General features: G+C 49.3%; 1 protein-coding gene across 17 annotated transcripts in view; it reads left to right on the top strand.

Annotated features, from left to right (window-relative positions):
- The window catches only part of PTK2 (protein tyrosine kinase 2), a 261,505-nt gene that overhangs the window by 139,581 nt on the left and 109,989 nt on the right, over positions 1 to 11,935 (top strand). For all 17 annotated transcript variants that reach the window (XM_081816607.1, XM_081816606.1, XM_081816604.1 and 14 more), the window contains one exon: positions 353 to 407. In XM_081816607.1, coding sequence (XP_081672733.1) covers positions 353 to 407 — 55 coding nt within the window. The remainder of the gene's footprint in view (positions 1 to 352; positions 408 to 11,935) is intronic.

The following is an 11,935-nucleotide window of genomic DNA, read 5'->3' as shown; positions in this document are numbered from 1 at the left end:
TAGGAACTGGTATTTATAAGGCAAACCTTATAAAGCACTGTTTACTCAGACATTGCCATCTGCCAAGAGGCACAATTATAGAATGGTTTTCAGCAGTGAGGGTTAAAACAGGAAAAAGATGTTCTACTGAAAGCAACTTGTGTTGGTGTTTTCTACTCATATCTAGAAAATGATGTGTCCCACCCCTTCCTTGACTGTGCTGGTAAATTGGAGCTTTATCTTGCTTCCTCCCTTCCTGAATAATACATGGAAGGATAAATAATTTAAATTGCATTTATGTTCTTGCCACAATGTCATTATATTAATTGATTTGGTGGTGTTATTTGTTAATACGCTTCTTTTTATGTTTCAGAAAAGATGTTGGTTTGAAGCGATTTTTTCCTAGGAGTTTACTGGATTCTGTCAAGGTAATTAGAATCTGCTTTATCGTAATCAGATGACCACGTTATGTAAATACCTCCCTGTGGTATATGGTTTTCTCCCTTACGTGTAAAAGTTACAATGTAAAAAGGCTGGTAGTTATTTTACTGGTGTTAATGGCAAATAGATTTTTGTAGGCACAGCTTTCTCCCACAAAGTCACGGTTTCACTTGTTGGTTATGTGTGATGCTTAGCTAAGTACAAGTATGCACAGTAGGCTTTGTCACCTAGGTCTTTGTGGTCTCAGGTATGTTGATCCACATAAGTGACGAAGCAGCGTGTAAACAGATCATAGTGGTAGCTGAATGTTGGTGTGTCTGCGTGCACACGTGCACATAGAAGTGCATTTTAAAGATCTCTCTTCTCTTGTTTCAACCACGCGGACACTCCTCCTCATGGGTAACTTTTGCAGAGCATCATCTTCTCTCCCTCCCTGCAGAGGGAACTGCAGGGAGGGACGCCGCGGGGCTCTGAGGTGTGGATTCCAGCCAATCCAGAGCACATGCCAAGATGCTCAAGTGTGGAGGGAGGGCATAGGCTTTGGTCAGAATAGAGTCCAGCTCATGGGAGCTTTGCCATTTTTGAGCCCCATGGTCTTGGTCCTGTTTTTTATTTCCACAATGAAGAAAATAGTATTTTGTAGGGTTGGGGTGAGTGTTTAACAGCTTAATTTTGTATGTTACTTACCACGGTTATGTAAATGGTGGCCATTACTGCTCTGACTTTTTATCACAGAGGTGGTGTTCTGTATCAGCGGGGTCACATGGAAGACCCTCCAGGCAGGCTAAAATGATGTTACACGAGAGTGTAGCGTATTGGTCAGAAAACCTGCCCTGAAGCCACACTGCCTTGGTCAGAATTCTGAGCTCACCACCATGAATTGCATGGGACTTTGGCCGAGTTACTTAATTTTACTGTATTTTAGTTTCCGCATCTGTAAAGTGGGGACGAAACCGCTTTCTGGGGCGCCTGGGTGGCTCAGTTGGTTAAGCGACTGCCTTCGGCTCAGGTCATGATCCTGGAGTCCCGGGATCGAGTCCCCGCATTGGGCTCCCTGCTCGGCAGGGAGTCTGCTTCTCCCTCTGACCCTCCCTCCTCTCATGTGCTCTCTCTCTCTCTCATTCTCTCTCTCATAAATAAATAAAATCTTTAAAAAAAAAAAAAGAAACCACTTTCTAACACTTGGGCTTCATACAAGGATTAATGAGTTCATAAATATAGTCTGAGAACAATGAACACAGACAGAACTCACTAGGTGTTATCTAGTATGAAGAGGAGAAGGAGCACCGAGCTGCTTACTCATAACGATAAAATACCAAGTCCAGCAGTTTTTATTGCATTAATCATTTATTTATTTATTTTAAGATTTTATTTTTTTTGAGAGAGAGAGAGAGCACAAGCGGTGGGGAGGGTCAGAGGGAGAGGGAGAAGCAGACTCCCCGCGGAGCAGGGAGCCCGATGTGGGGCTCGATCCCAGGACCCCGGGATCATGACCTCAGCCGAAGGCACATGCTTCACCAGCTGAGCCACCAGGCGCCCTGCATTAGTCACTTCTACACAAGAGTTGCTTGGCCATTGTGCTGTTACTGTTTGTTCCTTACATATTGTTGACTATGTCCCATGGCCTATTATTGGGTCATAGTGTTGGTACAATTTACCGAATGCCAGGTGACAAAGGCCCTGTGTGCAGGCTCTGGGTGCTGCTTGCTCGAGTGTCATGGAAGACGTAGTAAGGGCCTCCCTTGCTCACACAGCTTCTCAGTAATCTAATGGGAAGCAGATACGGAAGTGTTTGTTTTAAAGTATAAAGCACTCTACAAATGTAATAAACACAGTTAAGAGCAGAGGAGAAGTATACTCTCTCTGATGTTTCGGGCTCTTTCTCTAGTGTTGCTATCCTGTTGTTTTATTTTCATCCAAGTGTCCTGGGCTACTCACGAAAGGCAGGAGTGAATCGGTGGGGAACCAGCTCCTGCAGTGTGACCATCTCCATCCAAGCAGTTGGTCAAGGCCACGCACAGCAATGGGTGGGCCGGGTAGATTCCCAGACCATTGGCATGAGTGACATGGCCCGGGGGTGGAAGACAGAGGCAAGAGCTTTAAGTGAAGTTTGACGGGGTGGGAGGGGTTGCAGGAGAAATCCGGGGTGCTTGAAGGTACGTGAGAGTGGTGGGGTTGTGTCCTCCTGGAGGGCTGTCAGGTGCGGGTTGGCTGTACTCCTGGAGTTGGGAGGACGGGAGACTCGGTTTGACCTGGAGAGTCGTGCTGTGGTGCCGAGAAGGCCTAGGAAGGTAGATCCTCGAGTGGAGGGGATGCCCCTGGGCATGAATCTGCGGTTTGCTGGCTGGTAGGGTGGGGAGGAGGCATTCACACAAGTAGAAGACACGGTTCTTTAGCAAATTTACATTTCACCGAACAGAAAAATGCACTACAATGTGAAATTAAAAAGCCGGAAAGTATGTGAAAACGGCTTGTGCATGTCAGTATTGTGCTGAGCCCACTCCGGTGTGAGCCCCAGGGCAGCCTCTCGGCTCCGGCAGTCTCCTCAAAGCTGTGTGCGGGCGGATGAGCAGTTGTCACCGGAGCTGTGGCTCCTGTCGCTTGGGAGTCCCAACAAATCACTCTGCGTTGAAAAAGGATGCTCATACTCAAAACAGGGGGCCCCCGTGGTACAGGTCACAGGCACCCCGGTGCAAGTGTAGCCCAGGTGACCCACAGCGCCCAAGGAGGTCCGCGGGGGGACAGGCCTGAGCCTCCCCCAGCACCCCGCCCCGTGGCCGGCTCTCCCAGACCCGGCCTCGCACAGTGTCCTCAGCACCCCAGGGACAGCCGGAGGCCCATCCTCCTCTTGCAGGACCCTGCTCAGGGTCTTTTTTTTTTTTTTTTTTTAAGATTTTATTTATTTATTTGACAGAGAGAGACACAGCGAGAGAGGGAACACAAGCAGGGGGAGTGGGAGAGGGAGAAGCGGGCTTCCCACGGAGCAGGGAGCCTGATGCAGGACTCGATCCCAGGACCCTGGGATCATGACCTGAGCTGAAGGCAGTCGCTTAACCAACTGAGCCACCCGGGCGCCCCCCTCCTCAGGGTCTTAATCTTTACTTTCTCAAATTCGGATTCACAGTTATTTCCTTGGCTGCATTTTGTCTGTCTGCCTCCACTATATTTTAAGACCCACGAGGGCCCCGATGATGCCGTGTTTGGCATGGTGCCTGGCACTCGGTAATGTTTAAGTAGACCTTACTCGGGTGACAGAGTGGACAGCTCGAAGAGCAACTGGGAAGATGAGCTGAGTTAGCGGGGAGCCGTGTAGGGAAGGCCCGCTCAGGAGAGTGGCTCCGAGAGCCCCGCATGCTTGCCACTCCACGCCTGCCTCACTGCACACGAGCCCCCTTCCCTGACTGGACTCGTCCCTCCAGGCCTCTTGCAGGCTGTCCCTCGGATCTGTCCCAATGACTGGCCTCCCTGTCCTGCCAGTGGTGTCAGGGCAGCTGAGCCCCACAGTGGCTCTCCCAGCAGGCCGCGGGCCTGCTCACTGTGCGGCTTTCAGGGTACGGAGGACAGGCTGCAAGCAGGCTGTGCTGGGGGCGGGTAAGGGATGTGCAGTGATGGGGCCTGGGCGCCGTGACTTCCACGGGAGCAGAACGGGAGGCACCGACTGTGGGGAACTTGAGAAAACTTGCCCTGAACCAAATAAAGAGCAGTTGTGTTTTGAGAAGTTCAGTCGTTGCTGATTTCGTTGCAAGCAGGGGAGAAGAGAATTTGTGGCTACTGCTTGATGTAGGTGTAGATTCATCGAGTGGTTCTCACCTGAGTTCAGCAGAACTCACTTCCCACCTGCTTCCTAATGTAATTTTGTACAACAAGTAAAGTCGGCTTGGCTTCTTAAATACTTAATCAGTGGTTCATTTCCATAGACCAACATTTCTTTACCTTCTGCATAAACATCTTCAGCGCTGCGCTGGTTGCCACCCAAGTCCTTCCCGTGTGGCGGGAACAGCTGCGGTACAGGGTCCTTTCTTCCAAACTATTGCCAGCGAAACTTCCACTAACAGGAAACTCATGTCAGCTTCTTGTTTCATCCAGAGCAGCCCTGTGGAATGGCCAGATCCATTAATACTTGCTTTCCCCAAAGGCTCACATTGAAGAGTCGGGAGAGTACCTCGTTGTATTTGATGGAACTTAAGTAAGCCGTGATGGATGACAGAACGGAACAGGAGATGTGTGTGCCTAAGTTACTAAGAATAATTTACAAGATATTTTAAGTTTCTGTCTCTTTGATCCTCGTAGTGCCGGAGGCACATCTTTAAAAACACTGTACCAGTAAAACCAAACAGTCAGAGCCAACCTGAGGAATGGTCCAGAAGTGTCACGAAGCTGTCCCGGCCAGAGGACACAGAGGAGACATGAGTAAATGCAGTGTGAGGCCCTGCAAGGGTGTTAGTGGGCAGCCCAGTGAGATCAGAGTCGAGGCCAAGGTTTAGGAGCTAGTCCCAGTGTTCTGCACAAACGCGCTAGTGTCCTGTGAGAGGTGGGCCACAGGGGAGTGGGGTAAGGGGCGTTAAGGGGGCTCTGAGTCCTGTCCTTGCAGCTTTTGTGTAAATCTAAAAATGAGGTAGCAACTAGAATAGCCAAATTTCAATTTATTTGAATATAACTCACAGTAGAAATCTAATTTCAGAAGTAGAAATGCTAAGAGGTCAGTAGTTCACAGTCCTTGGAAGCATCGGTACACTTCCCAAGTAATAAAGTGGTTTCCTAGAGCACTGTCAGGAACACTTAGTTTCATTCTTAGAGAAAATAGTCCTCATTCTCATTTTTAAGATTAACAGGTGACCATTGTAGGCTTAACATTATTATCAAGCACAGAAATGCCTGCCTTAGTGGTCGTTCGCATTCATCAGTTCCTGACATCTGCATGCCAGAAGGTGTGGGGACTCCAGGGGGAGTGGATTGACAGATGAACAGATAGCGAAGATGTGGTGTATTACTCAGCCATAAAAAGAAAGGAAGAAGTCTTGCCATTTGTGACAACACGGATGGACTTCAGGGCATTATGCCACATGAAATAAGTCAGAAAATGACAAACACTGTATGATCTCACATTTTAAATGTAGAATCTAAAAACAAAAAAACCCAAGCTCATAGATACAGAGAACAAATTGATGGTTGCCTGAGGTGGGGGGTGGTAGGTTGGTGAAATGGGTGAAGGTGGTCAAAGATACGGACTCCCAGTTATAAAATAAATAAGTCACGGGGATGTCATGCACATGTAACTATAGTTAATAATACTATAGAGCATATTCAAAAGTTGCCAAAAGAGTAAATCTTAAAAGTTCTCATTACCGGAAAATAAAATTAGTAACTGTGTGAGGTGATGGATGTTCACTAGACTTACTGGGGTGATCATTTCACAATGTGTACAAATACTGAATCACTGTGTTATGCACCCGAAACCAATACAATGTCATATGTCAGATATATCTCAGTTAAAAAGCACACTTTGCACGCACTGTTAATACATCTATATTTAGCATTTGGTGGGTGGGTGGGTGAAAGAATTCAATTAATGTATTCTCTACCTATTATTCTTTTATTGCAAATTTTCTTTAGCATTACGTTATATAACCTTTTCATCTGGGAAGCACTGCAAGTTCATTGCTGTTAGCAGCATCTGATAAATATTAGGCTGACTAATAAAAATTACTTCATTGTTCACAGTGGCTAAATTGTAGCGATTTCTGATGATCCAACCTAATAACACCGCTTCATTAGGAAGAAGTATCACTTTCTGGGTAGTTTTTTCTCTGCGGTGGGATCGGTTTCAAATTGAACAGCATTCATAGATAGACACCTTGTTTCCTAAATCCAGGCAAACACAAAGCGAGAGTTGAAACTATAAATAGGACAGAATGCGATGCACAACAGTCACGCTTGCTCCAGCCAGTTCTGGAAGTGTATTGATTAACACTGGGAGAGTCCAGGAGGTTAGATCCTGTGGAATTGTTTCCTCGCTGAGACAGTGGGAAAGAAACGGTGCTGGCCACAAGCTCCTTCTCATAGAAACGAATCTGGGGCTCCTCTCAGACAGCAGGGTTTTCTAGTTCTTGTCCGGCATTGGACACGAGGCTTGGAGCAACGTGGAAGTGCAGACTATGGGAAAGTGTGGGCACTCCCTCCTGACCAGGGGCCGTGTAGTTGCCTGGAACCAGGGTTGTTTTTGTGAGCACAGGAAACTAATCCTGAGTGGATCCTGGGGCCGCCCTCATCCCCGAGAGACTTCTGCTGTGCAGGGGCCGCGTGCGAGAGCAGCCTGCAGGGGATCACACCTGTCCGCACGTTCGGCTGCCTGAGACTGATGTGGGACAAATGCAGGAAACCTGTTCCTCACACCCTCTGTGTTGATACACATTCGTAGTTGCCACTTTCAAGGCCCATCCCAGGAACTCAGAAATTCCCAGCAGGTAAATGCTGAGGTGCTGGGGTCCCCTGCTGGGTGTTGGGGATGAAGCAGGAGCGCCGGGCTGATGGCTTCCATCCCATCATAGAGTCGCAGAAGTCGGGCACTCTTTGGTGTTCCTTGATCCTCGGGACACACTGTTTCGAGCCTGAGGGAAAGGTCAGAGGGCAGAGTCTTGCCCACGGAGAGCACTGAGGGCAGAGCCCTGAGGGCGTGCGGCTGATGCGGGAGGAGGGCGGAGGAGCAGGGCCTGGCCTCGCATTTCCACCTCACGCCCCAGGCGGTCCTCCTGCTGGCGGTGGGTGGAGGGACAGAACACCGCAGGGGAAGCACAGTGGGGAGCAGTCCTGTCACGGGGTCAGTGGGACAGGATCCACAGGGACTCGGAGGTGCTACGTTGTATTTTCACATACATGCATTTACCTGTTACATGTGAGTTCTTTTTTTACAACCAGCTTTGTAATGTTAAAAAAAAAAAAAAAAGACTGGAAAGCAGGAGGTCTGCATAGCAACGTCATTGAGTTTGCTGTAATAAAGGACCAACCCCATGTGAGGCTCCTGAGCACACTTGTTCCCTCCCTCATAAGTTCACCAGCTCTCTTCTACCAAAACTTTTGGCTGCAATTTTCGGTGCTGCACAGAAGGTAAAGGATAATGGGATGGGACAGTGTCCTTTCTTTGTTCTTGAACCTGCCCATTCCTTTAAGATGCTTGTTAGGCACCCAGTGTGTGCTGCATGCCTTCTGCTGGCCAGGCTCCTGCCCTAACCAGGGCTTGTTGAAATGCCGGGGTAGCCGCAGGGTCCATTGGGAGCCCTGTCCTCGTGCCTGCACCCCCGATGCCCTGGTCACTCGGCTAGCTTCAGCCCCCAAGCTGACGGCCTCCGGGAGGGGGAGCGATGCTCTCATCGGGACTGCAGACACTGGCACCAGGCTGCTCAGGCTTCGGTCCTGCCTCTGCCATGCAGCTCTGAGATTTGGAGTCTTTGTTCTCTCTGTGCCTCTGTTTCCTCATTTGTAAGATGGGTGTGATAGAAGAACTTCTCTCTGAGGGTGCTGCAGAGATAGAGGGAGGCTGGAGACGAGAAAGCAGCTGTGCCCTCCCTGAGCCTCCCTAAGTGGCCCGTGATGACACGGCCCCTGACTTGGCTGCCACTCTCAGGCTGAACCTGTTCACCCACCACGCTCTTCCCCCTGACCCCGTTGGCCTTGAGGCATCTCATGCTCAGTACTTGCATAGTTAGATGATTCAGTTTCCTAAGTTCCTAAGGGTTGAAGCTGCAGAGTGAGGTGATCCAGGTCATGTTTTAAAAAGAGCACCTGGCGATGTGTGATGGTACCCCTGGGGGGCTGTCGCAGAGGTTCAGGCAAAGGTGGAGCTGGCATGGTGGAAAGCATTCAAGAGCACCATGTGCTTTTTGTGACAGCACTTGAAAGCACTTGCAGGACTTGGGGGTTTGAGGTTTAAGGGGTTAGGGGAAAGAGGGGTTGGGGCTGCCACCTGGGTTTCTACCTTAAGCAGCTGGGAGATCAGCCGAGATGGGGGTGCTGAGCCTGGAGGGCAATCAAGGAGTTCTCTTTGTGGCCTGTCAGCTTTCGGATATGTGGGAAGTCCAGTGGAAGTCTCAGGTGGGCGTGTGGATGTGTGTAAGTCTGATGCTCAAGATGAGACTTCAGCTGCTCGGCTTTATTTTTTATTTTTTTTATAAATTTTTATTTTTTTATTTTTATTTTTATTTTTTTTTGCAAGAGAGAGAATGAGAGAGAGCACGAGAGGGAGGAGGGTCAGAGGGAGAAGCAGACTCCCTGCTGAGCAGGGAGCCCGATGTGGGACTCGATCCCGGGACTCCAGGATCATGACCTGAGCCGAAGGCAGTCGCTTAACCAACTGAGCCACCCAGGCGCCCGAGCTGCTCGGCTTTAAAGAGAGACTTCTGCCTCACCACTTCAGAGAGAAACCTCTTTGGGTGACAGATTTTTTAAAGCATTGCACAGATGAGCAGGTGTAAGTGTAGAGTATTGTCAGTTTCTAAACAAGTGGCTTGTTGGGAATTGGCTACAAGGCAGAGAATTGGCTGCTTTTCTGGACCTCTTTGACATGGTTTTAATCGCCGCATGTCATTACTCATCGGCTCTGAGTGGAAGTATTCCTCTTAGAGGCCTGAGTGACTATATCAACTTTTAATTAACGTTAATAAAAATGATGTGTCACTGTGTTCTAGTCCCCATGCTCCTTAGACAACCATCCTTTGTAGCTGCTGCCATATTCTAGTTTACGGTGTCCTGCACTTGTAGGAAGAGTAGGAGGGCATTCTGGGGCTTTCTGTGCACTGGTTTTCTCCTTCGATGGGCACGTGAGCACCTGGCGGCAGTATGCCCTGCCTCAGGCCGTTGAAATCAAAGAAGTCAGAGCTGTCTTCCCGCTTACATGCTAGGGAGTGAAGTGTCCTCGGTTACAGGACAGACCAGATTTTATTTCCATTTTGTCTATTTCAGCGTTGTTAGGTTGGAGTTGTGCTCTTACTCAGGTCTCCGTGGCCAGTCTACACGCTCCTGGCGGACAGCCGGACCTAATAGGCCACAAGAGTATTTGCAAAGCCTGAAGTCAGAACAACTATTACGTGCCATCTCAGCCCATGACAAGAGTGGCCTTTTCAGTCCCTTGGCTCATGGCCAGTGCTTAGATGGGCATTCCCCAAAATATGTTTCCCAGACTTTTCTTTACTGAGCATCCAAAGCTAATTGTTCATATTCTCTGCTAGTGAAGCCTTGCTAACCTTGAGCCCGTTTTACTTCTTTTCAGTTTAGACTATGTGGTCTACAACTGCCATTAATCCTCATCAGAATACCTGCAGTTCCACTGTATTACTCACCTGTCAGAGCCCCGGCCCTGGTTAAAACCAGCTCTTGGCCCGCTGACCTGGCTGCAGCCTTCTCTTCTTTCCCGCCTCCACTTGGTTGGTGGGAGCCATCTGTGAATCCATCAGCTGGTGGACTCTGACAGTGCTGTCCCCAGCCCTGCCCTCTCCTGAGCTCCAGCTCTGTATGCAGCTGTCTGCCTGATGGTTCAGGTCCAGATGTAAGAGTCGCACCCACGTCCAGAGTCAGTGTGACTTTATCTTCACCAAGCTGCCCCTTCTGTTTTCCCTCCACTCCATCCAGAAACCTCCTCCTTCATCCTGCCCAGGTGCCTGTTTTCCTGCCATCCCGCATACAGTCACCCGAGTGGCCCAAAGGTGCCTGGCTCTCTGCTTCACCACCAGCTCGGGGTCTGTGCCACTCGTGTTTCTCGGGTGGTCTATTCCAGGAACGTGGCTGGTCTTTTTGCTTCTCACACCCTCCTCCACACCCTCTGTACAAGAGCAGCGCAAGCCTTTAAAATGAAGACCACGTTGCAACACCTGTTCCCTCGGCTCCTTGAACCCTGTCCTCGGCCTACCCGGCCTCTCGCACTGTCTGCTTCATCCCCAGTAACTGCAGGCCGCTGGGACTCTGTCCCACTCTTTGACCACAGGGCCTAGCTGTCAGCTCACTCTCTGCAGTGTCCCAGATCCAGTAAACCCTTGACCACACGGGGGCCTTCAAGCCACTGCAGTGGGCTGTCACCTCCGTGTGCCCCTCCCTGGTGGGCCACCCCCTAGCTGCCTGAGCAGCCACATCTCCCTGACCTGCTAAGATGGGCATGATCTGGAGGATGAGGCCCTTCACCTCCTCTCCCTCCACCACCCCCAGTCTTCTCCGGTCTGCTGGCTCTGATTCCTGTCTGAGTGCACCTCACGCTGAGCTCCCAGCTGGGCCCCGGGTCTCCTGCAAGACCTTCACCTGCCAACCTGCTTCCCCACAGGCCTACCGTTTCAGTTCGTGGTAACTCCTGCCTCTCAGTACATCTCGTTGGTTCTGTTTTTCAGAATAAATCTGCTTCTCACCCCTTTCTGCTTCTATGCTTGCGTAGACCCTGCTCACCTCTTGCCTAGGTTACTTCCATACCCTCCTTCTTGGTCTCTCCTACTGCCTTCATACCGTTCACAGCACAGCAGCCAACGTGTCAGATTACGTCACTCTCCCCAAGGTGCCCAAGGACTTTGTCTCTTTCCAGGATGGAAGCTGGGTGCTTCCTGCGGCTGGCTCCTCCCCCCAGCCTTCTTCCTCACACCTCATCCCGCATCCTTTCCCCATGGGCCTCCCCAGGCTGCTGCTGATGCACCATGGGCTGTGGGCTTGCCGCCTGGAGGGCCCTTCCCTCCACCGTCCAGATGCTTGTGGTGCATAAATAGAATGCTCAAATGTGCAAAAATGGTCTGGAAGATCACCTATGATCCCTCTACACAGGAAAGGGCCATAGTTGTGCCATCTCCTTCTCTGTGTGGATACGTGTGTGCACCTGTGCCCACACGTACCTGTGTGAGTCCCATCAACGGTGCCCTCCTTTTAAAGGCATCCGTACTGCGCATACAAGATTGTTTCACCAGATTCTCTCACCTGACACCACGATAGGGATTTTCACATCAGTGAATTCGTTCCACACGACGGTCTTGAGGGCTCATACAACATAGGCAGACATATTATGATGCATATAACCCAACTGCTCCTGTAAATAGTTCTGCACTGAACCTCCTCGTTGCTGAGTCCTTGTGGAGTTCTTTAATCATTTCTAAAGACTAGTGCCTTGGAATTTAATTTCTGGATCCAGATTTGTAGGTTTTTTTAAGGTATTTTTATCTGTGCTGCCAAATTGCCCTTCAGAAAGGTTGTATCAACTTACCCTCCTAACAGTGGGATATGTGAGTGCCTTCCTATCTAAGCTTTTGCCAGCTCCCCGTTGTGTGCATAGGTAGTACGTGTTTTTTATTTTATTTTTTATGTTTAATTTTTTAAGATAGTACGTGTTTTTTAATGCCTAACTTTTTACCACATGTTCTAATAAGCAAATTATTGCCTTATAAATTTCTATTTAAGAAGTAAAGCTTGGAATCACTGAACTGTGTACTTAAAAAGGGCTAGGATGCTATATCTTATACTGTGTGCATTTTATTTATTTATTTATTTATTTTTTTAA

Source organism: Leptonychotes weddellii, chromosome 4 (assembly GCF_054177405.1).
Source record: "Leptonychotes weddellii isolate Sample4059 chromosome 4, ASM5417740v2, whole genome shotgun sequence".
Taxonomy (NCBI): Eukaryota; Metazoa; Chordata; class Mammalia; order Carnivora; family Phocidae; genus Leptonychotes; species Leptonychotes weddellii.
This window is presented reverse-complemented; position numbering and strand designations above follow the sequence as displayed.